The sequence below is a fragment of the Stegodyphus dumicola genome, chromosome 5 (genome assembly GCF_044657685.1).
Source record: "Stegodyphus dumicola isolate Sdum_Otavi_A_Nest chromosome 5, ASM4465768v1".
NCBI classification, from domain to species: domain Eukaryota; kingdom Metazoa; phylum Arthropoda; class Arachnida; order Araneae; family Eresidae; genus Stegodyphus; species Stegodyphus dumicola.
The window spans coordinates 74,999,062-75,026,069 of NC_140772.1; the positions used below are offsets into that span (position 1 = coordinate 74,999,062).

At 33.5% G+C, this 27,008-nt stretch overlaps 1 protein-coding gene across 2 annotated transcripts in view; it reads left to right on the forward strand.

Moving 5' to 3' along the window:
* The window catches only part of SMC5 (structural maintenance of chromosomes 5), a 265,998-nt gene that overhangs the window by 97,078 nt on the left and 141,912 nt on the right, over positions 1-27,008 (forward strand). For both annotated transcript variants that reach the window (XM_085816785.1, XM_085816786.1), the window contains exons 8-9: positions 15,268-15,329; positions 21,716-21,794. In XM_085816785.1, coding sequence (XP_085672911.1) covers positions 15,268-15,329; positions 21,716-21,794 — 141 coding nt within the window. The remainder of the gene's footprint in view (positions 1-15,267; positions 15,330-21,715; positions 21,795-27,008) is intronic.

The window sequence follows — 27,008 nt, forward strand, 5'->3', positions numbered from 1 at the left end:
TTTTTTTCAAACTCTTTTTTGATATTGGATATATCAACAATTTTTCTGCACAGACACCTATAAAGTCTATGTTTTTATTTTCAGTGGTTCACCTATTCATCACATACTGATATCACATTCATTTTCAAGTTTTGTGTGTAATATAAGTGCTTTCATTTGCAATTAGGCTTCTTATTGGGGTATCCTTTTGAAATTGCTAAAACCATAACCATAAAGCATGCTTAACCAATTTGTAAATTTTTTAAGCTTACAGCAACTTGAAAGTATTTTCTGTATTTCAACAATATACAAAAATCTTGAACTGATTTATGATTTTGGGGGTCTGTTGTTCATTGTACACTTTTTTGTATGGAATTCATCACAGGTATCACATTTCACTGGTTTGCCTTTGGAAATATTTATTTAAAATATTTTAACAAATATTTCCGTGTTGAGGTAAATAACGTATTGTCTTTTGCTTGGTTATATTTTTCTGCCCATAATCATTTCAGTCAATTAAATTTATGATTTTAAAGCAATATCATAGTTAGATATATTGTTGAAATACTGTAAGGGGTATAGTATTAGAGGTATTCTATATAAAATCTTATCATATGGTAAGTGAAAACAAAATAATGGAAACCACTGCTCAAAGAATAAAAAGAGATCAGAAGCTGTTGAATCAACAATTAGAAACTGGGAGAATAGTTGCATCAAATTATTGCATATTCTTGTGCTTGTAAAACATTTTGACAATGTAGAGAACATTGACTAAAAATTGGAATTTATTGTTTGTGATCCATCATGTTAATATATCAGCCAACTGTAATAACAGAACCTCACACTGTTGACTTTTCCAAGAGAAATTAGTCAAATATTTGTTTGGTGTTGTTTTGTGTGATTTTCTATTTCTCAAATGAAAGAGCCATAGTATGAATAGTGATCCAGACTCAGAAGAGCTATTGTTGTGAAATGCCCAGGGACTGCATGGTAAGATAGCTTCCCCCGCGAAGTGGGCTGAAGACGAAATTCCTGCAGTATAGTGGAGAAAGAATTCTGCCAACTGAGCAGCACGAGTCAACGATAGGCTTAGAATTGCCAGAAATTGTAGGGAAAGGCAAGGTTGCCAAATATGGCACAAAATCACCCATTTGGCAACAAAATTGACAGTGTGTCATATACCCTGCCTGCACGAGGAGAAAGTAGTGTCTTGAGTTCAGAGATTAGCTTGAGAGCAATAAACCGAGTGAGGAACTGTACTTCAGTGCTTTGCTGTGAAGCTGTCTTCACTGTTATAGCCTGAAAGCTGTGTTGCTGATTGCTTCAGCATGTTTTACCTAGTATTTTGACGAGTGTAAACTTGGAACTGACCTGTGTAATAGTGCTTACTGACAAATAAATTGTGTTTTGATTCTTCATAAAGTGTTATCATCAATTACTTCAAATCCATGGACCTATAGAATGCAATAGTTGGTGTCAGGAGTGGGAATTGAGAGTGAATGCCAGTCTTCTGCCTACAAAGAGGAAGACATTTTGGATGAAAAGATGGCTTTAATGGACTTTTAGAGTAGCGTCTCTGTTCTGTGGATCTTACACTTCACGCATGCGCAGTGATATGCTTTGCTAGCCTAATAGGCTGGCATCTGCTGTACACTATTGGCGATGCATCATAAGATTGGCGATTAAAGACATGTTGTTACGCTAAATATTGTCACGCTATGAAGTTACTGACTTTCCAGTTTACTTTTGTCTTATATTTAGGGTGATTAGTTCGGAAGAAATTTTTTTATGTTTGGAATGTTCCAAGTCCTATTCATTCTGATGAAATCTATGCATATTATTAAGTGCTATTCTTTGAAATTAGAGGAATTAGCTCCTACATTAAAAACTGCTCACAAATTTACATATGATGATTGTGAGGAAGTTTTTTTTCAGAACAAAACCCGCTTTGTGCACATGAACGCACAAAACATGGTAAAAATGACGCACCTGAAAAAATAAGTTTTTTATTTGAAAATAATGGAACTATTAATATCAATATAAGAATAACCCTATAAGAATTTACAACATTTTTAATTGATATCTATCTTATACTGAGCTATGGGAAAACAGTTTTGGTGAGAAGGAATCTTTTATTTGAATAGACAGTAAATTAAAGTGGTCTGAAGTTGAAGTTTCAAGGGAAAAAATTAATTAAACTGTCACAAATTATACAATAAATGTAGATCAAGTTTTTGATGAATTAATGATTTCAAAAGGTTTGGTCAGCTAATTATGTAATTTAGAAAAAGAAAAATTATGAAAAAAAGGACTAAAAAATTTTATTATTATGAAATAATTATGTAATTTAGAAAAAGAAAAATTATGAAAAAAAGGACTAAAAAATTTTATTATTATGAAATAATTATGTAATTTAGAAAAAGAAAAATTATGAAAAAAAGGACTAAAAAATTTTATTATTATGAAATAATTATGTAATTTAGAAAAAGAAAAATTATGAAAAAAAGGACTAAAAAAAAGGACAAAATTTAGTCATTTGAAAGAAAAACACATTTTATTGCACAGTGCCATTTAAATGATAGAATACACTTTCAAGCATGTGAGACACACTGGCAAGAATCAAAATATTGTCAATTATATTGTCATAAAAATGGTTTGAAGAAAGAGGTAAACTGGCTGAATCGACAGCAAACGCTTTACTAAGCTGCGAAATTAATAGTCAACTAGATTGCAGTGAATTTTTCAATACTGTTAAAAATAACAAAGAATTTTTAAACAAAGTTCACACTAGTGATAAAAGCACTAGTATAAACACTAGACACTAATGATAAATACTAATGAATAATATATTGAGTTACTAAAAATTTATTTTAACTCATTCTTGTTTTTTGTTAATAAGTTCTTTATTTAGCGTTTTCAGTGATAAAAACACTAGTGTTGTGAACACTAGACAGTAATGATAAGTACTAATGAATAATATATTGAGTTGTTAAAAATTTATTTTAACTCTGTTGTTTTTTGTTAATAACTTCTTTATTTAGCCTTTTCAATTCTTCATTTTCCTTTTTTTTCTTAGTAGTTGCTTTTTCAGGATTTAGTTTCTGTGTGAGTGTTATCTCAAAATTCTTCCGGTTTGAGTAAAAAAAAATAATGGTAAGCCTAGTCATTAAAGGACTGATTACCAATAATGTGTATGTCTTTTGGATTACTAATAGGCAAGATGTAATGAACAACAAGAAAATACAGACATATAAGATAGAATGATGTTCATAGTGTATATATATATATATATATATATATACTATATAATATATATAAGAAAATATAGATATATTTATAAATAGATATAAACTGCATTTGAAAAAAAAAGTTGTAAAATGAGTTTAAATTAATTGATTATTTCAAAGCAATCAATATTTATTTTGATGAGAGATGCCTTTGTGGAAAATAGGAATTCAAATAAATTTAAAAAGAAATTTAATAACAGCAATATAAGATGGAATATCAAACAAAAATACATTAGGAAATAAATGTGAAATAAGGTTAAGTAAATTTATTATTAAGCATTATAGTAACCTACAGTATTAATTCATCAATATTAACATCAACACAGTAGCTACAATATTAACATCAACACGACAACAAAGAACAATGTCTATTTTGAAGAAAGAACAACGTCTAGTTTGAAGAAAAAACGTCTGTTTCCGCATAAGCTTTTAAGTGCGGAGTAAATAAATTCCGCATTTCTGGGTTTATCTGAATAACAAATCAGTAATTCTTATTGCAAACAGTATTGAATATTTATCTTTTGGACTATGAATACTTCTGAACATTTATTTTTTGTATATGGAAAAAAGAACACACAATTCGCAGCAATTGATAATGTGTACCTGAAGTCTACATTTGTCGCCAATCGACGAAGGCTGCCATCCTGAAAAATGTGTATCGCGCATGCGTTGAGCATAAGCTCCGCAGAATGGAGACGCTACTGACTTTTAGCAGCTGTTAAAGCTGGAAAAGAGGAGATGAAAGCTGAAATCAAGGTGTGACAAGAAAAGTTAGAGAGCAAAATAAAATTGCGTCAAGAAGAAATAAAAGATGGGCAAGAAAAACTGCAAAAGCAACCCCGACAGACAACAGGAGCAAAAGAACATTTGAAGCGACATCATGGAGCTTAGAGAAGGAACCATTTATTCTAAATTAGAATTCTAATTCTAAATTCTAATTTAAATTGTAACTCTAAATTAGAGATGCGAAAGGGAAAATGAAAGAAAAGTTAGGAAAAGCTGGAGCCAAAATAGCAGATGTGGAAGAAAGATTTTGAAGAAAAAATTGAGAAAGTTTCAGAAAAAAGTAGATATTTTGAAAGAAAACCAGACTAAGCCAAGAACAAACTTGGCAGATTTTAAGGTTCTCCCAATTTCTTTTTATACAGCAATCAAGCCAAGCACATATGATAGAAAATCATTATGGAATGCAAATACACAGTTTTTGATCACGGTGAAAACTCACAAGTGGGCTTCCCATATGATCTATCTCACAGTTAGCTTCATCACTTTGACAGATAACAATGGGAGCAAAACAAGATTTGAAGCGACATCATGGAGCTTAGAGAAGAAACCATTTATTCTAAATTAGAAGCGCGAAAGAGAAAGTGAAAGAAAAGTTAGGAAAAGCTGGAGCCAAAATAGCAGATGTGAAAGAAAGATTTTGAAAAAAAAAAATTAAGAAAGTTTCGGAAAAAAGTAGATATTTTGAAAGAAAACCAGACTAAGCCAAGAACAAACTTGGCAGATTTTAAGGTTCTCCCAGTTTCTTTTCATACAGCAATCAAACCAAGCACATACAATAGAAAATCATCATGGAATGTAAAGACCCAGTTTTCGATCACGGTGAAAAAGAACTAGTGGGCCTTTCATATGAAGATCTCGCAGTTAGCTACATGACTTTGAGGCAATGCTGGAGACTTCTTAGAGTCGTATCAGAAGGCGAGATTTCAAACTTCAACGCCCCATGAAATATGCCAAAAATGAGATTTTGGGGAAAATGCGTAATGGACTGTACTTGCCTGCAGTTGAACACAAGTGGTTTTCTACTGTGGACTTCAAGAGCAGATACTGACAAGTGGAAATTCATCCCGATGATCGAGAGAAAACTGCGTTCACTACTGGCCAAGAACTCTGGCAGTTTAAATTTATGCCATTTAGATTTTTTAATGCTGCTGCAACATTTGAATACTTGATGGAGACAGAGCTTTGTGGCCTATCTTACGAATCCTGTCTGGTCTACCTAGATAACATCATTCATAGTTTCGAGGAACATTTTGAAAATGTCAGGAATGTGTTGCTGAAATTGAAAGAAGCCAACCTCAAGTTGAGTCCTTTGAAATGCAAGTTGTTCCACAGTGAAATCACTTAGCTGGGGCTCACTTCACTAAAGATCACCTCCACTGAAGGCGTCTGCACAGATTCAGAAAAAGTGTCTGCAGCTAAGAACTGGGAACACCTTGTGGATATTCATCAACTTTGTAGCTTCTTGGGAATCTGCACTTATTACAGAAGATTCATGAAGAGATTCTCCACCATCACAAGGCCCCCTGCATAAATTAACAGAGAGTAAATAAATTTTCACATGGACTGAGGAGTGCCAAAAATCCTTTAATCAGTTGAAGGTGGCATTAATATTTACAGCTGTGCTTTCATATCTCCAGACCGAAAAACAATTCATACTAGACACAGACATAGGCAATGAAAGTGTGAGAGCTCTCCTTTTTCCAAAAGACTGATGGTCAAGAGCGAGTAATAGCCTGTTGGAGTAAGCACTTGTCTAAACCAGAATTTCCATCACCCATAAAGAATTGCTCGCTATTGTAAAAACCTCAGAACATTTTCATCATTATTTCTATAGAAGAAAATTCTTGTTGTGCACCAATCATGCTTTCCTAACCAGGCTATTGAATTTAAAAAATAAAATAAATATAAATAATAAATCTGAAGGACAAATAACCAGATGGATTCAAATATTCCAGGAATATGACTTTAAATAAAACATCGTAAAGTCATCTCCCATGGAAACATAGATGCTTTATCCATGAAGGCTTCTCCTGCACACTGCAGGTATTGTTCAAGACCTAAGGCTAAGTATGAGTTGGTGAATCTTAGCATCCAACAGAATAACATATTCAAAGACTTCAGGAATATGACTTGGGATAAAACATTGTAAAATCTCCTCCCATGAAAATGTTTATGCTTTATCCAGGAAGCCTTTTCCTGCACACTGCAGGCATTGTTCAACAGCCGAGGCTAAGTACGGGTTGGTGAATTCTAGCATCCACGAGATAACATAGTCAACATAAGCCGATCCAGATCCGTGGAGTGATGAAGAAGTTAGAGAAGATCAGTTGGCGGATCCTGACATGAAGCCAATAATAGAGCTGAAGAGAATCATCCAATACAAAATTCAAGGGGCAGAACATTTCCTTCTTCAATCCTACAAGTAAGAGGTACTGGTTTTTTCTGGGACTCGCTCTACTTCCAAAATGGAGTCTTATATTGACTATGGGAAAGCAGAGATGGAATTAATAAGAGATGGCATACTGCTTTCTCGAAATTGAATACCCAATGTTCTGAAGGTAATACACAGCAGCTCAACGGGAGGGCATGTCGGCTGTATGAAAACACTAAACAAGATTCTGGAGTTTGGTGAGAATTGTGTTGAGAAATATTGCCAATCTTGCAATGCTGGTGCAAGGTCGAATGTATGTAGGGAAGGCTGCAGCAATACAACATAGAAGTCCCTTTCAAGTGAATCCTCATTGTCATGGATTATTTTACAAAGTGACCCGAAGCGCACCCAATGCCAGACCAAGAGACTGTCGTAAATTAAAGTTCTGTTACAAAAGTGGATGTGCAGGTTTGGGACTTCACTTCAGATTCATTGCGTCCAAAGGCAGGAACTTCACTTTGGCTGTGTTCAAGGGACTCTGCAACTTATTGGAAATCAAGAAAATGTAGACAACCCCATTACATCTCCGTTTAACCGTAGAGTCCTGAACAACCTCGCGCTCATGGTTTCCAAGAAACAAGAAGACTGTGATTGTAAGCTGCCTCTATTCCTACTTTCTTAGCGTAATGCCATCAATGAGGGCACTGGCTATTCTTCATTTCAGATGCTTTTCGGTCGTGATACCCATCTGCTGAGTGCTCCAGTCTTCGGCTGCCCTCTGGATGCGCATTTCTTGTCTGAGGAGTATGTGCAAGACCTCCAGGCCTGGTTGGAAATGGTTCACAGCTTACCCAGGAGCAGATCAACATCTCGATGGACAGGATGAAGAAGAGATGTGATGCAAGAGCCACTGAACATCAGTTCCAGAAAAATGACTGTGGCTGTAGAATTTGAGTTGTCTTAAGGGTATTTTTCCCCAACTGCAGTCACATTGGGAGGGTCCCTATACGGTCCTCAACAGACTGAACAACATCATGGTTCAGATCAGGAAATCCCCCATTTTCAAATCTGAGGTAGTGCATTGTGATAAATTATCTCCATGCTATGGCCTTAGTACATAGTATGGTTTTCATTCTCAGGGGCACTCATAATTCTTATAGAATTTGTATATAAAATGTGTACATAGTTACTTGTAAATAATGTAAATATTTGATTATCTTTGTTTACTTTATTACCTTTTTGACTGTTTTGTCTGCTTGTACTGAATTTGGCTCCTGAGTACGGATTGTACCATGGACGTGCAGTACTTGAGAGGGGACAGTGTTGTGAAATGCCAGTAGTTGCACGGTGAGATGACTTTTCCTCAAAGTAGATCAAAAATGAAGATTCTTCAGTGGAGTGGAGAAAAAAATCTGCCGGCTGAGCAGCGTGAGCCAAATTTGGGCTTAGGGTTGTTTTTCTTGGGAATATTTTCGAAGGTAGGTTAAAGATATACATACCCTGCCTATACAAAGAGAAAGTAGTGTCTTGAGTTCAGAGATTAGCTTGAGAGCACTCGACTGAGTCAAGAGCTGTACTTTAGTGCTTTGCTTAGAAACTGTCCTCACCTTTAAAGCCTGAAGGCTGTGTTGCCTATTGTTTCAGCATGTTTGTTGTAGTTTTTTGAAGATTGTAACACGTCTTTGGAACTGTCCTGTGTGATACTGATGAATAAATTGTGTTTTGATTCTTCATCAAATGCTGTCATCATTCACTCCAAATCCGTGAACTTATAGAACATAAAGTAGAGTTCTGTTTAAGTACTATTGAAGAGTAGTATAGTAGAGTTCTATAGAGTAGTATTAAAGACAAATTAGAGTATTTAAAAAGGATTTTCAAATCTTGTTCTTTGGATTAAAGACTGTATAGAGATTTTTGGTAAATACCCGTAGGAAATGTGTATTGAATGTAGCTGTAGTTATGTTTTTAACCTTTATAACTGGTTGTGATGAAAGTTTCCTGCCTTTAGTGCAGGTGGTAATCACCACCCAAATCTATGAGTTTTCTGTTAACGTTTTGGTAGTTTTTTAATGCCTTTGGCATTGAAATTTGGTGGCTGCCAGTTTAAAACAAGATCAACTTCATTTCAGATGTCCTATGCAGAGTGGAAGATAGCACCAGCAAGATGTAGCCGCAGGTGTGAAAAAGGTAGAAGTCTAAAGAAGCAATGTTGGGGCTGTGTGGTGAAAGATCCTATTCGAGTCCATATAGAGTATAGCTGGTGAATGCAGACACATGTGAACTTGCATTATCTTGATGGAGCTTTACCTTTTTGTGCCGGAATTCAGTTTGTTGTTTTTCCTTGGTAGCAGCATCAACAGGGACTAGCATCTTGCTGTGCACCTTACTGTCAAGGGTTTTACTTTTTTCCAGATATTCTTTGTGGATAATACCATGACAATCCCACCAGATACAGAGCATGATCTTTTAGTTAGTCAAATTATGTTTTGCGATGCTGCTGATGAGCTCACCAGGCACACACCAACCCCCTTTTTAGTCTTTGTTGTTGAAGGAAATCCACTTTTCATCACGATTGATGATATGGTCTAGAATTTTGTCCTTGCTTTGATATTCGAGGAGATTAGTGCAGGCCCAAACATGTCTGTCCTTGTCTGCTTGGGTCAGCTCATGCGGCACCCAGCGATTGAACTTGTATGTCAAGTTTATGCGATGCATAGCCCGACTAATGGACATGGCATAAATGTCTAACCTAGCAAGCTCTTGAGTGGTTGCATACTGATCTTCTTCCACATGTTCTCATAGGAGGGCCTCATCAACATCAGTAGGCCAGCCAGAGCATTCTGCTTTTTGAATGTCATAGTCCTTGTTTTTGAACTTTCAGTACCAAACCTTCACACTGTCATATGATACAACATTAGTACTTAAACCTGTACACATGATTTGGTGACATTCTGTAGCTGACTTCGTGCAACAGAAGTGGAAGCAAATGATGGTTCTAATTTGGTAGTGTGATAGTTCCAATTCAGACACTATGTGCTTAATGATAATAACAAATTTCACAACACATTGTTCTAAACCAAGTCTCTTTCTTTGAAATGCCAAAAACTGTTTGACAAAATCTGATTAAATACACCAACACGAACTGTTTGTGTGGACAGTATTTGTGGTAATGGGAAACTTTTGTTAAAAACCCGATATATATCTAAAATATTTTTGAACTTTATTTTTAAAATATTGCAGTTTTTTGTGCTTTTAATTTTTTAAATATCCTTCCTGCCGTTGTGCTCTAAATATTTTCTTGTATTTTTTTGCCTGTGTTTAAATAAAATTGTGTATCTTCTAAAATACCTTCTGGGATTATTTCATAAATAGTTAGAACTTTCAGGTTGCATTTGAGTTTAAATACAATAATTTTGTTTGCTGCCATAATGAAGTGGGAAATTCACATGTGAATCTTGCAGATTGATTATAATAGTCATAACTGCCAGCCTTGAAGATTAAAAAACTGTGAGATAATATACAGCCTGGACTTTTGTTATTAAATTGTACAAATAATTAAATCCTGCCTGACAGGTAGACACTTTATCATTATCATTTTAGGCATATGTTCAATCGACTGCGCTATCTCAATTAGTGTACTGCAAGGGTCTCTCTATTAGGGCCCATTTTATTCAATATTTCATGTGCAGTTAGCACAACAATGCAATGTATGCTGATGACATAGTGAGCATTATTTTAAGTGTATTCCTTCATCTTGGCTAAAGAAATGGGAAGTGCAAATTAATGTTGAAAACACTGTAAGCAGTTTTATTAACTAAAAAAAATTCATATTTCATGGAACTACTCTGTCCTGGGCTAAACAAGTTGCTTATCTTGGGAGTAATCATCACATACAGTCAAAAGTCTTTAATCCGGACTCGTCGGGACTTCGGCGATTCCGGATTATCGATTTTTCCGGATTATAGATCATCAGTTTAAATCTGGTAGGATGGCATGCAGAAATTATAAAATTAAAAATATGAAACCGTAATTTATGAAATGAAGAGCAATTATGAGCTAAAGGGTATCAAAATTTGCAAAAAAAAAAAGCTTAATATTTATTTGTTTACTTTATTAAACATTTCTTTCAACGCGTGCATGCATAAAGCATACATTACGCATAGTCGAAATTAGAAAATTGCAACCAGAAAACTATTTTGATGTGTACTCGTGATATTTATAATGACGAGGAATTTGATTTAAATCATATCAAAGACTGAATACATCGAGATGAAATACTACATTTAGTAAGAAATTATAAGCGGAATAAAATAAAAATATCTGTCCTGAAGATAAGGATAGTGCTGACAGATCAACTTCCAGCTCATTGTGCGCCGCAACGTCCCCTACCTCCGCAGAGCAGCGTGAAATTGATAAAACAGATTTCGGAATTGTTAGAGAAACAAAGGATATACCTTTATCCATTTTTTGCAGCAATTCCATTTTTTGTTTGATGAACATCGAAACATACTTTCGCTTTGGCAGCTCCAGCATCGGAAATTCTATTTGTCATAATCGAAAGTTCAAGCTTACTTTTATAAAATTGCTCTAAGAGTCTGCAAAAAATAATAAGCCGGATCCAATTCGAAGATTAAGGAACAATGCAATCTGCAACATTAACTGAAATAGATAATTAGATAATTTTAGCTTAGCTTATACCGTCCGCTATACATTAAACACGCATGCGTAAACGTATTATGTGCATACGCAAAAGTATTACGTGCATGCGTAAACGCCTATGCGCATACGCAAATGCATTATGCGTTGATGCATGCGCAGAAAGTTTGTAGCTTTGAGGTCCGGATTAACGACTTTTGACTGTATTCTCTTTTATATACATCACAATTATATCTGTTATTAAGAAGATTCAAACATATAAAGCTAAACTCTACTTTTTAATTGTGGCTTGAAACAGTGTTTTATTTACTTCATACCAAATAAAATTCGCCCATTTTTTATGATTTATTTTTAAAATTTGTATTTTTAAGTAATTTTTATAAATTTTTTGAAAAAAATTTTGAATTAAAATCTATAACATTTTTACCATCATTTTAAAGTAGATTTATTTCTAAGCATACGTAAAAAAATTAGAGTTTTTTAATGTAAAATTTCTGAAGGTATACATGAATTTATATACATTGGCGCATTTTGAAATTTGCCATATTTGTTGAAAGCGCTAAAACATCAAATGTGATTTAGGGATTTTATTAAAATTAGGAACGCAGTGACTTTTTTTCCTCCATGTTTACAATGAAAAAAGGAAAGGAAAATAAATTGCTATAAATTAAGAATTACGCCAAGTGAATTATTCTTGGCGCAAACTGAAAAAAAAATACGTGAAGATAAATTTTTGAATTTTTCCGTAAATTTTGCACCAAATTTTACAAAATCTTATATTTAGCATAATTTGACAAGTAGAATTGAAATATGAAAAAAAGAAATTGGCATGTCATTTCAGAAAAAGTCCAATTTTTGGGACAGAATACCTATAAAAGAACAATTTCAATGCTATGTATATATATCTAATACATATCCTAAGTTGCGCTTTCAGGACAGGAAAAATGCGATTTGAATTTCATCAATTGGCCCAGTAGAATGGGAGATATAGAACTGTCCCATTTATTTATTTTTGTTTTGCGCAGTGTGTATAATTATTATGTGGATAAACTTAATAATGTACTGCTTATTGATATAAAGCAAAAATAAATTCAAATATTAAATGATTGAACATTGGTTGAATTTTCATAAAAAGTCCTACATATGTCTACAGAAAATTAATATAATTCAGATCAAATACAGTTTAGAAGAATATTATGCCCAAACAGGAGTGAAATTTCCATAATTTAAATATAAGTAATTTAATAATTTCATTCATTGCTGGGAAACATTTTCCTTAATAAAGGCTAAAAATGGAAAACTGGGAGATTTATGATCTACTGGGAGACGGGATGAAAATATGGAAGTCTTCTGGTAAAGCCTGTATAGAGTTGGCATCTATGAATAGTAATGATTATGTACAAGCAGTCGCACCATTTTTTTTCCCTACAATTTATGATTAAGTTCTCTTTGCCATCTGTATTAGTTCTTTGTTTGTATACTTTTTTTTTTAAATGTTTGAAAAATGCTATTTTAATAAAAGTAATCAAGGTACTTATTATATGTATATGTTTCCTTGTCTTATAATATTTTTTGTAAGGTCTACTAGATAATTCTGTCCATTCCTGAAAATAATGTATTTTTTGTACCTTTAATAAAATATACTGTACTGTATAATGTTTTTTCATTACGTATGACCTCTGCCAGTGTAATGGTCAAGTTATGCATGGCTGACATCTGCTTCAGTTTTGAATTTATTTTCACTTCAGAAAGTTTTGCAAGGAGAGAAACAAGTGATAATCAGAGTGCTAGGTGTGGGCAGTTTGGTAAAGGAAGCAGAACTTCCCATAGCTGTGTGATTTTCTGACAAGTCGCCAAAGCAGTATGTGGTCTGGCGTTATCATGATGCAGTATGAGGTGCTTCCTACTGAGCATTGTCAGCTTCTTTTCTTTGACTGTTTTGTTTAAAGTGTCCATTTGCTGATAGTATCTCTCTGAATTGAGCTTTTTGTTTTTAGGTTTGAAAAGCTCGTAATGTATTGATTCTTAGACATCCTGCAAATATATAGCAGCATGCTTCTCAGGCTCAAATTCAGCTTAGAGGTGGGAAAAGCAGGTTGTCCAGGCTCACAGTATGCTCTTTTCCTTACAGTGTTTTCGTAGATATCCACTTTTCATCTCCAACTATTATCCAGTCCAAAATTAATTGTTTTTTGTTCCGAGCAAGCAGAGATGTGCATATGACTACTTTATTATGCAGATTTTTCTCTATTCATGAGGCACCCCATATGTAAAGTTCAGTCTTATTTTCTAAATATGGTCCAGAATGGTTTGTTGAGCTGAATTAAGCCTTTCCACAGTCACATATTGTCAAGTAAGCATCTTGCTCTGTCATGATCGTGACAATCAAAGAACAAATTAACATTAAGGTTGAAATCACTTGCTTCAAAATTTTCCAACCTGCATGCTCTATCCAAAACTACATCTCCATCAAAAACTGTCATAAATTTTGACCTACTTCTGTATTATTTCTATCATTATTGGAATTCATGTAAAATACAGTATTGCAAATTAATTTGATTGGTAGCCATGTATGCCGGGTGGTTATAAAATAAGTATGTCTATTTGGAAATGTCTGTAGCTTGAAGGAGCAATCCAAATGAAACCAAAATTGGGACACTTACTAAATTAGAAAAGGGGAAGAAGAATGGAATAATAACAATAATAATAATAAAAAAAATAGTTGCAACAATTGCCGACAGATGGCGCTTTTGAATGTATAATACAAGAGCAAAGAATGAAAACGTAAAACTGGATGGCATACCTAATTTATTGAAAAATAAACTCTATATGAATAGACTTCTTAAAGGCCTCCAAACTCTATAAAAGGCCACTCCATATGATCATACCGGCTTACTACTCTATCATCTGTGAAATATCATAAGAACTGTTGCAATATTCGCCCAATATGGAGTGGGGCTCTATCTTGCATAAAAACTGTTTCAGTAAGACACTGTTTTTGCTGCATTTGAGGAACAACGAATGTTTGTGACATGTGCTGGTATCGTTGTGCAGTAACCGAAGGTGTTAATGGTCTTGATGGCTGTAACTAAAAGTCACACTACATCTCACCTTGAGGTCTGGAGAGTTGAGGGGGTCTTTCTTGAATAACATTTGGTGGCTCCAAAGGACATATTCTGCATACAGTTCTGAGTATTGACTGTTCAATTCAAATAAAAGTGGGCTTCATCTCCGTATAAAATCTTCCATGGGAAGGCATCATTTGCATCCATTTGTGCTACAAACGATAGAGCAAAATCCAAACTCTGCTGTGCATCCCCTGGTAACAATTGTTGATGACGAATAATTTTATATGGATAAAATTGGATTTCCTCTCTCAAGATTTTTTGAACAGTAGCATATGGAATATGCAACTCTCGACCTTCTCCACTTGCACTACCACTGGCTTCCAGAGTCCCTGATGACTCCACAATTGCAATGGCAATTTCTTCTTTGTATGGGGAGAGGTATTGCTTTCCTTCCCCTTCCACATTTTACAGTAAATGATCCAGTCTCCTTGTATTCTTTTACTATTCTTCTTAACACGGTGTGAAAGAACATTCCTTTACGTTACCCTTTCACATGCCTAAGTTCACGTAAGGCAGCTGCAGCATTTGAGCCATTAACGTAGAATAGTTTTAAAATCAAAGCTCGATCTGACAAACTAAGTGGTATCTCGTACCACATTATTGGCGCGGAAATGACCGCTTCTTTATTTTTTGATGAATACAATGGCATTTGCACCAGCAGTGCCATCTGTTGGTGATCGTAGCAACCTTTTAAAAATTTTTTTATTAATCCATTCTTCCCCTTTCTTGATTAGTAAGAGTACCGATTTTGGTTTCATTCAGATTATTCCTTCAAGCTACAAACTGCCCCATATAGAGATACTTATTTTATAACCATTCAGTACATAATCGCATCTCACTTGATGATGACGTGAGGCACTTTTGTTTCAGTTAATTTAGAAGACAGATGTTTATAAATACAGTGATAAAGAGAGACCACCATATATAGCTGTAATGTACATCTGCATGCATGTGGAAGTATGAAATAACATGTGGAAATTATTGAACAGAACTTTCTGGTAGACCTTTTATAAATCTGCTGACATCTTTTTATGCAGTATTTCCCTTTTTGAAATTTTAGGTAGATAGTGCAAAAATTGAATACAGGAATAAACTTGCTGAGAAAGAAGAACAGAAAACAATGTATGTGATATTTATTTTTAATATAATTCCAGTAAATGTTCTCCATGTAATTTTATTATTTTTTTAAATGTGAACTGGTTGCAGGGATTGTAGTTGTAGGGATTTTTAAAAACAAACCTGTTGTAGGGGTTTTATTAAGAGAAATTACAGTTTTAGTAATTGTATTTATTTGCATCTAATTTATGTTCTAACAGTGTCACTTTATTATATAAATATTTTCTTCAAAATTCTTGGTAATTGTATTTCTGCAACTTTGACATGAAGTAATAAAATTATTAACAGTGAAGAAACTCTTTTGATCTCTCTTTGGCCCCTTCACAAACCACAGATATTTTTATTTTCGTAGTTCATAAGAGTCCTTAACATTGCTTAGGCAGGGTTCGTACAGTCCTTAAGAGTCCTTAGATTTTAGGAATCGATTTTTGGTCCTTAAAAGTTCTTAATTTTGGCCAAAATCAGCAGAACGTCCTTAATTTTAACCATCTGAAATTTCTGTCTGTTTTTATGACTGCCATTTTGGTTGTGAATTAGCATTTTGGAGGAGTACTTTTGGCGATTCACTGACATATATGGTTATAATTTTTTTCTAATTCTAATATAAATGATGGGATACTCAAGTTTCTAAGCAAGAAGTAAAACATAAGCATTTCGAAATTCATTTTTTCTAATAAAGAGCTCTTAAACAACTTTTCACTTTTGGGGAATGTGAATTCTTTTATTAAATGGTTCTAAATTTGGTGAGTTATCAACATTTTGGTGATTTTAAGATCAGTTTCATAGAAAATGTTTAATTCCGAGATCTGAGAATTTTTCGACGATTTTTTTTTAAAGTATCGTGACATTGATAAATTTAATTAAAATAATGGTAATATATTGAAATTATATTTAAAAAATAACATTAAAGTAAAACATTTTTATTTTTCGCTGTCATATTATAAAGTTTCATTTTGGCAGCTTATTATACAATATTTTGAATCTGAAGAATAAACAAAGTGTAATGTTATAAAGCATAATTTACAGAACAGCTCTCAGCAAAAGCAAAATTAGCTATGTAATTAATTGAAAATGTGTCCTTTTTAATTTTTTCATAATAAGAGTTTTTCCCATGTGAATCGGAATCATCATCAGAATATTCAAAATTCTCGGAATATGCATCAGTTTTCTCTATAAAATTAATTTTGAACTTTTCCCTTCCCCATTTTTTCCATTTTTTTCCCCAAAATATATCTGGCCTTTTGCTGTTACAGAATTGGTAGGGATAGTTTTTCTTTAGTATTTTAGACATTGTAGATTGAAAAGTTTAGAAGGCAAGATTTACAGACCCACGATTCTAGATTTGAGAAATATGCAACAAGATGAAAAATGTCTCCATGGTGCCAACAAGTAATGGATGTATTTTACAAAAAGTTTGCAATGAATTTGTTACTTTTTGGAGAATGTCTGGAAGAACAATGAAAACACAATATTTGAATGTTTTACTCCTGATACTAGAATCTTTTTCTTAACATGTTTATCTTCACTATATTTTCTCTACTTTTCACTGCACACAAGCATGGAATATCAAAAATGCTTCTAATCTTATCAAATGAGCAGGCATTATAGAAAAGGATTTTTTATTAATAAAGATATTGAAAACTTACAACTTAAAAGTAAATCTAATATGTCTTAATGCATCATACACAGAGCTGGCACCTGGCATTTTCCCACCTGATGCAATCTCTGTGGATTCTAAATTCTGCTGCCTAGTGTCTTTCTAAATTCTGCTTCCAATGCCTGCTCTAAATTCTAAAAAGTTTGCCATTTCTAGATTTTGTTGTTCGGTGTGTCACTAAATTCTAAAAATTCTGCCACACCAGCTCTGTAACCGTCCTTTACCATATATATTTCATATTTCTTCTGGATGTTCATATTACTAAAGAAATAAAATTAACCACTTTTTCTATACATTCTAAATGCATTTAGTGTTTTTTAGAATAACAGAAATCCTAAATTAAATTCAAAAATTCTAAAATGAAAAGGAAACATGTTGAAGAGAAAGAAACTGAATACATAAAGAAAATTATTTTTCAAGGATATATGCAGTTATTATTATGTAAATTACCCAATTGATTATGATTTTAGCCTTTACTATAATTTCCCATTTCTGTTTCCTCATATGATAGAGTTACTGAGCCAGATTAAATTAAAATTAAATTGTACAATCTTTGACCACTAGTCCATATTTTTTAGTTTGCCTGTTCTTGTTTAATTATGTCACCGTGAGCTGCAATTCATTTTGTTAGCATCAGAACATGCCTTTATGTTCTAAGTTTTTTTTTTTTTAAATAAGAGGTTTATTTAAACCTTTGTCTGAATTTGTAGTTACTTTCAGACATAGCGATAATTTGCTTCACGTCTGTTGGGGGGGGGTTTGGACTATTTAACTTTTATAAGATCAAGTAAACCCTCATAGGTACATTGTGAAGTTGACAAGTTAAGCGCTAAAGCACACAGAAACTAGCGAGAGCATTGGTTTGCATATTGAGACAAATCTCTAATTGTTAGTAAAGATGCTTAAAGAGAAGTAAATCGATATAAGCTAGCCGAAATGCTTGCGAAGGCTTCAAATTAAAATGATGGATAAATATTTGAGTGTTGTTGTTATAAAACATAAATGTTATGTAGCTTTTAATGTGTAAGTATCCTAATATTGTTTAAGAATCAATGTCATAAACTAAATGCATTTGAAACTGTGAAATTTTATAAAAATTATCTCTACATATTAAAGCGAATTATTGCCTTTCATTAATACTCACTGTGGTCACAAGATAAAACACAAGAATGTAAAAATTCAAGTAAAACTTATTCTTTGCATCTAGTGAGACTTAAAATAATACAAAATAACTTGTCACCTCTGGTGCTTTAATTAACTGGGTTACAACCCCTAGAACTCTACACGAAGCTACGACACTAACTGCATCAGACAATGCCTAACTAACTGTCAAAACTTGCAAACCCTGCCTACATCAGGCTTTTCAGGTTTGTTCTGATCAGCAAGTCTCTCTCTAGGCAAGCAGCTGACTCTCTCTAGCCAGTCTTTTGTTATGAGTCATTATGATTTTACATCTCATTGTAACCTATTCCACTTGATATCTGACTTTTGACTTCCTTCAAATACTAATACCGACTTTGTAGAGTCTTGCTTAGTAAGTCAAACTGTTGCCAATGGCCTTTCACAGTAATAAGAATTGATACCCCGTGGTATCAAGACTGTCAGGCGGAACTTGAGGATAAGCATCAGTTTTGACTAAAGGCATAAATAGCGCAAAAGTATATTAACTGGGTTACAATCCCTGGAATTCTACGCGAAGCTACGGCACTAACTGCATCAAACAGGGCCTGACTAACTTACAACACTTGCCAACCATGCCTACATCAGGCCTTTCAGGTTTGTTCTAATTAGCAGGTCTCTCTCTAGACAAGCAGCAGCGATGAGAACATTCAGTCTTTTGTTATGAATCATGCTGATTATGATCTTACTGCTTATTTTAACCTATGCCGTTTGACATAAAAACTACTTATATTTACTAAACCTCTAGACTGACCAAGTATGTGACAAAATGAGACATTAAAAAAATTAAAGCTAACTGTTAGTGAAACGTAAATGTCACTTATCTTTTTTCAGATATGTCCAACTATTATAAGTGTAAAATATTTAATGCTTTATGATAAATTGCATAAAGCTTATTTTATTCTCAAACTTATTAATAATTATGTTAATTAATTCATGTTTAGTAATAATGTATACTACTTAGGGATCTATTTTATATTTAGGATGGTATTACAAGTGTGAAATTCAGGTATAGATAGTATTTTTAATTGAATTTATTCAGTTAAGTTCAGGCAAGATTTATATACCCATGATTATAGAAGATTCCAGAAAAATGTGGTATTAACACATAGTGGATATATTTTACAGAAATTTTATGATGAATTTCTTACTTTTTAGGGAATTTTTGGAAGAAAAACAAAAACATGATATTTGAATGTTTTACTTCTGATACTAGAAGTCTTTTTCTAAACATGTGTATCTTCTTTTTATTTTCTCTTCTTTTCACTAGACACAAACACGGAAAATATCAATGCTTCTTATTTTTTCCACATGGACAGGCATTTATAGAAAGTAATTTTTCTATTAATAAAGAAATTGGCAATTTAAAAGATTCTCGCTATATATCTTTTATGTGTGACCATATATACCAGATCAAGTGAAAACTCATAGGTACATAGTTGAGAGATTGACAAGTTAGGAGATAAAGCATGTGCAAACTAGTAGGAACATTGATTTGCATTATGAAATGAACAAATTTGATTATTATAACATGCTTAAAGAGAAGGAAATTGATAACAGTCAAGTGAAAGGGAATGGACATGAAGCACGACGATTTTGCAAACAGTGGTTTCCAGCTCGTCAGATTCCAAGACATTCCAACCTTTTCCAGTGCTGATCGAAGATTGAGAGAAACCAGTTCTTTTGCCGTATCAGAAAGCAATGCAGGACATTCACGAAATGCACAAACGCCAGAAATGGAAGAGAAGGATATCGGCATTTTGAGGACTTTCTGCAAGTTTTTCACTAAACAATAAATCTGATTGTGCAACTTTTGGTCTCTTTCATTCGCTTTACCAACACTGTTTAATTTAGGTTGGAATTCTAATATTCCTCTTTTCTTCTTCTTGGAGTAGAAAGCTACCCTATGTTCTATGGTAATTATTGCTTGTCTGAATGGGTACTATCACGACTCTTAATTTGTAAAATCAATTTAGAATCACCCTGTATAGGGCCATTACATGATGACCACCCTGTTACTAACATGTAGGACCACCTTTAGCTCTCAAAACTGCCAGCACCTAGCATGACATTGACTCCACAAGGTGCTGATAGGTAGTCTGAGGTATCTGGTACCAAGCGCTTACCAACTGGTTCTGCAATGCTCACACATTGTGAAAGAGTAGTGTGGCAGTACGAATTTAGTTTTCCAGTAAGGACCACAGATGCTGTATTGGATTAATCTCAGGTGAATTTAGACGCCAAGACATGACTTAAAAGTCACTGGAATGTTCCTCAAACTGCTCCTTGATGATTCAACCCTTATGACATGGTGCGTTATCCTGTTGGTAAACACCATCCCCCACCGGAAATACTGTTGTCATGAATTGATGATCTTGGTCTGCAACGATGCTCACGTAGCACACAGACATCAGAGATTGTTCGATGGGGATTATGGGTCCTAATGTGTTGCATGAAAATATAGCCCACACCATAATACCCCCGCCACCGGTTTGTCTCCATCCAACTGTGCCTCCGGATGTCAGGGTTTCATTTGGAAATTGCCGTATTAGCACTCATTCATCGATGTGTTGGACCAGAAATGTGACTCGGTGGACCATGCAACTTTCTTTCATTTTTCTAATGTCCAATTCTGATGTTTCTTGGCCCATTGCAGACGCATATGGCGATGACGTGCCGTCAGTGCAGGGACTTGCTTTGGGCTCCAGCTGTGTAGGTCCATATGTAGCAATGTACACTGCACAGTGTGTTGAGTAAAACTGTTTGGGTTGCCACTGTTGTTGCTGGAGGTGATTTCAGCTGTTGTAGCTCTTCGGTCACGCGAATGATGCAAAGCAATCTCTCCTCTCCTCTCCTCTGGAATCAATGTGCTATTATACACTACTGTCCGGTGACTTGTTGTTTCAGCATCCATACACCACTTTTAATAAGAACAGCACATGAATGCCCACTAAACTTCCAGTTTCTGATATTGATGTTCCCAGTCACCGAGCCATAACGATTTGATCTTTATCGAAATCTGATAAATCTGTTGCTTTTCCCATTATGTCAATAATTGTGCTATGTTTGGAAAGACAATGCATAGCTGCTTTATACTCCAACATCAGTCGTATATGTGCAGTGGTTTTGTTCCTGGACGAGCCCATTGTTATAGATGGAGGGTGGTCATAATGTAATAGCTGTTCGGTGTATAGCAGAGTTCTTTTTTGGAATACGCATGGCCTACAAAAAAATTTCATTAATTTATAAATTATGGGAATGCGATGGAAAAATTCATAATTGCTGAAATGGCACTATATCTATCTCACAAAAAACACTCAAAACTATACTTACTTTTTTTATTAGACAATTTAAAATGTTAATTTTTTTTGAGGGGGGGGTCTTCAAAACTTTTTATTAAGCGTATGTTTTCATAGCATTAATACTCTAAGGCATCTCAGAATTATTAGTTGGATTAAAAAATATTGTAGCTATGATTTTGTGATTTAAAAAATGTGGAATTTTTGCCCTGTGTAATACAGGAATATTAAATTGCAAAATTTTTTCATCTTTCTAGTCTAAGAGATTTGGAAACACAGATCGCAGGATTCCAACGGGTGTATGATACTGAACATGAGAAAGTACCTGAAATCGAAGTATGATACATTTTTTCACTTTTCAATGTTGTAAAGATACACATCCAATTCTGTTTTAACATGCAATTTTCTTCTCTCTCTTTTTTTTTAATAAACTGTGCTGTGATTTAATATCATTTATATTTAAGACACAATAATATGCTGAACAAATACTAATTCAGAAGTCAAACAACAAAAATCAGCGTTATATTTTCAAATTTTCACAGAACTAGTTTCGATGGTTTTACCAAACCACCATCGTCAGCTGCAAAAGTGCAAATGAACGAGATAATTTGTGCTTTTGCAGCTGACAATGGTGGTTCGGTAAAACCATCGAAACTAGTCCTGTGAAAATTTGAAAATATCTAATGTGGCTTTCTGGAAAAATATTTTTACCAAAAGAGAAATTTGTAGAATTTACATTTTTAACAAATGATGCCATTAACAATATTTTCTCTGAAGATGTTTTGTTTTCAAAAATCTGCAATTTCTATTCGAAAATAGAAGATAAATTGTGCTAGTTTAGTTATTAAATTACTTTTGCATGTTTTATTTTACAAAAAACAAGAAAAAGTTTTTTTTTTTTTGTTTGTGTATAAAGATCTGTTACCTGTATAAATTTATGAAAAGATATATTTAAATGCATAGAAATGAAATTTAGTTAATAATTTTGATATGTAAATTTCTAGAAACAATTCATTATTTGCAATAGTCTTCACATCTGGAACAACTCTTTCCTTTCTTCATATGAACTGTTAAATTTTTTGCTCAGTTCTTTTTTTTTAAATGCCTTCTCTTCCAGTTGTCTGCTATTTAAAAAGAGAATTGAGGGTGTGTAATTTTTTTAAATTAATTTGTATCTTTATCCAACATAAAGTTCAAGAAAAGCTCACGTTTTTGGAATAATGCGTGATTAAATCAAAGTGTGTATTTAAAATTGAAAGTAGTTATAACTCTGAATATACAGACTGCTCTCTCATGTTTTTGAAATAATGTTAGATTAGTACAAAGTGTGTGCTTACAATTTAAAGCTAGTTATAAATCTGAGTATTGCATACATATTTATTAATCAATTTTAGAAGAATTAAAGCATGCTATTATAACATGTCAAAGTAAAATTCTCATAATTTCCAAATGTGATTAATAGCTTTTGAAAATTAATCTCTTGCAACTTAATAAAATTCTGTTATGTTTTGCATTTCCGAAAAAGGTCACAGTCTAATTTTATGATTTTAAATGCTAGCTGATTTAAATGAGTCTGTTAACATTTATTTGATCTGTAGTATTTCACTTTAGGGATTCATTAAATTTTAAAATTTATTCTTTGTAACGTCATATTGTTAAAATTTATAATTTTAGGTCGTATTATATTTAATTCTTTTTTTAGTTTAATTTTTATTTGTTTTGAAAGATACAAATTAAGAGAAACACATTGCTACTAGTAGCAAGAAAGATAAGAACTAATTTATTTTATAAGAATTCAAGCTGCAAAACAAACAATAGTTGAAGGTACTATGGTTATAATGTTCAGCAATACACATAGATCAATTATTTTAATAACGACCTAAAATAATTTAAATATCCATTGTATAATCATCTAAGTATCCATGTTTTTTACATTGAATGTGACAGAGCATCCTTGGCCTGATCTTGTACTTTAGACAATGTGTAATTTTTAAAATTTCATCTGTGCTGAGAGAGAGCCCAGTATGCTAATTTTGGACTCCTGGGTGGGATTTTGGTGAGATGCATCAAGGATTGTGGCTTGTAATGATCACGACTTTTCCCCTCAAAATCCACTTATGGAATCGCTTGAACCTGAACAAAGCCACCCAAGCCTCCTTTTCTGTGCTTACCCAATTCCTCTGAGCACCAGAAAATTTTGGGGGTGCGAAACTAATTGATTTAAAATATCTTTCCCCCATCTCTCTGAGTTAAGCAACAACCGATCGTGACATTTGACACGTTTGAATGCAACTAAAATAATACCAAAATCAGGTGTAACCAAGCATTCCACCTGATACAAAATATCTTTCATTTTCTAGAAAGTTGCTTCTTCAACTTGGCTGTACTGTACAATATTTGGCATATTCTTTCTTGTCAAATCCATTAGATGCCCAACTATCTCTGTATAGTTTGGGATATACATGTAATAAAATCCCATGAGACCCAGTACCAAACAGATTCCCGTTTTAATTTATGGGCTTTTCCAGCTGTTTAACTGCTGCAAACTTATTAAGATCTGGGCCATGTTTGCCGTTCCCTAGCTTATGACCTAAGTAATCTATTTCCATAGCTGCAAAATCGCACTTACTGAGACTGGCAGAAAATAGTAAATATTTCAGCATTTTAAAGATCATTTCCATTTCTGGTGTTCTTCGAATGTGTTTGAAAAAATTATAGTATCATGGATAGATGCTTGGGCAAAATCACTGTACTGGTAAAAGAGCCTTTATTCATTTACCCTTGAAAGGTATCTGACACACCTGCCAAAATAAATGGCATGATTTTCCATTGAAACGTCCTGTTATGAATTAAAAATGCAAAATGCTGTTAATTGTTTACTTAATTCGTCCATTTCTATTTGCCAGTAGCCTCTGCACCTAAACTAGAAAACTATTTTGAATTATCAGCCATATATAATAGTTCACACATATCCTTCACAGGAAATGCAGGCACCTTAGTGACAGAATTTAGAGCCCTGAAATCTATGTACATCCTAATTGTTGTTTCTCGGGAACACAATTAATCGAGTGTGCTATATCTATTTCCAAAGATTCACTGAGACTGAGACTGAGATTTAGACGCTGTTTAACTTGCTTATCTACTTCTTTGTGATATGTCTTTGGAATGCTATAACGATGAAGTTTTCTCCGTTCTACTCCCAGAATAAGTTCGATTCTTTGTTTTCGTAATCTAGTGGGTTGGGCATGTCTTAAAAGCAATTTTATTCTTCTCTAAAAGTAGTTCTTGATCAATAGTCATATCACTGGTACTTAGATTACTCATCATCCTCTCGAAATCTCTATCCTGATCTAAAATAGAGGGAATATTATCTACGTCACCAAAGCCCTCTCTGTCAAATATTACATTGATTGCATCTGATCGCATGATGACTTTTCTGATGTTATTTTGTTGTGCATATTTAATGTTTCCTTCTGCCATTTCTAGCAGAAACAAATGTTGGCTTTTTCTGTACTTTATCACTGGTGGACCCTGCCATTAAGCATATAATCTGTTGCTTGAATCAGGTGTGAGAACTAAGACTCTGTCTCTGATTTCAAAAGTTTTATTTGAAGAACCCCAATTTTAATACTGCACCATCTGCCTTGTTGGATTTCATTAGTAAACACAGTTTATTCAGTAGCCTGCTCCAACCATTCCTTCATATCTTTCAAATATTTAGGAATTGGTTTTAGGTTAAATTTCAGTTTATTGCACTTTAATAACCCATGCTGATTTTAAAATAGGTAACAGTTCTTTTGCTGCCCCACCATATAATAGGTTGATAGGCGATACCTCTATTATGGCATTGGGTATTTCTCCATATGCGTAAGGTGTCTGAGGGTACATGGGTATTGAAAACCTCAGACTCAACCCTGTCCTTTTCTTTAATTTTCATGTTAAATCTGCATTAAAATTAGTACCGTTACCTAATGCGATAACATTAGAGATACCTGCCCTAGAGAAAATCTACAACAATGGGTCACAAGTTGTTTTTGCTGTCAGACTGGTTAGCGACACTGCCCACCTAGTATGCTGTTTACCAAAGACAAAATATATTTCTGTCTCTTTGAATTTGGTAGATCTATAGGCTAAATTAAGTCAATGTTAATAATCTGAAAAGGTAGCCAAGCTTCGTTTTTTTTATGTGTTATATTTAACCATGGAAGAAGTGAGATTTTTCCTATTTACAATATCTTTTGTTTCAAATTCAAATTTTCCTTTGTAAAGATTTTTATCATAAATTATAAAGGATTGTGTGTTTTTCATGCAAACCTTAGCCATTTCTTTCTACCAGGAAATGTCAATCAAGAAAGTTATTCTGCATAGCCACTGCTCATCTCTAACTGGGCCATTAAACTTAATTTATTGTTTCAATTCAAAAAGGAAAACTTCTTATTTCAGTTCATTCGTTAAGTAGAGTGTTCGTTCGGAAAGTGATATTATTTGCTGTTAACATTTCTTACCCATATTTTTACATAAGACTGCGTATGGAATAAATTACCTACTTTTGCTTTTATGAAATTATTGTACTGTAAATATCGTAACTATTTCCATATCACTTGAACATTTTCCAGCAATTAGAGCCCTCCTGTGAAGATTACCATTAAAGTTATTTTGTGCAGAGTGACTTTCTAGTCACAGCCATCAGTGAAATCTTTAACATACTTCTTCTAGTGTGCACAATGCATAGTATTGCAGTAATTATCGGATATCTCCTGCGCTGTTATCGGACTCGAACTTCCAGGAGAATAAAATTCTTTTGCTGCACTAAGATTTGAATCAGTGCATTTGGGAGCTGCACCGTATTTAGGCAAAATATTTTGCTGGCTGCTGTTTAATGAGAGAATGCCTTTGTTTCCATCATATATGAGATTCTGTAAGAGTCAGTACCATTGGATGAAGAGATAACCTCTGGCTAAATTGTTTGTTGTTAGTAATACTTTAAACCATGTCTGTGCATCTGGCAGTAAATATGACTATGTATGTGGAGATTTTCCTGCTGAATATTATTCTTAAAATAATTCTTAATGATTCAGTATCTTCATATTCGGAAAAAGGAGTTAGTATTTTTACCAGTTTTCATTGTTACTTAATAATTTTGAGGTTCAGCGTTATTGATTTATAGTTAAAAATTTTCATGGCAAATAAAATGCAAAATATGTAAATTCTGATTCATTTGTTGTATAAGAGATTCATAAAGATGGATGTTTTCAATTATATATTTCTTACCTTTTAATGGGATTGCTGCTGATGAGTAATCATATGTGAGTAAGATCTAGCTTTCATAGACTTAGAGCAATTACGATAGTAGTAAACTTTTGCAATTGTAGTCTTCATTTGATAACTTCACTTTTATAATATAATCTGCCTTTTAATAGGTAATTTTTTTAAAACTAAGCATTTTGTTTAAATGACCACTTATGCGAAGGGGGCCAGTCTGAAAAAAAATTTTGTTTTAGGCAAGAGGAATAAAATATCCAAGATCTAATGTTAATTAAAAGAAAAGAT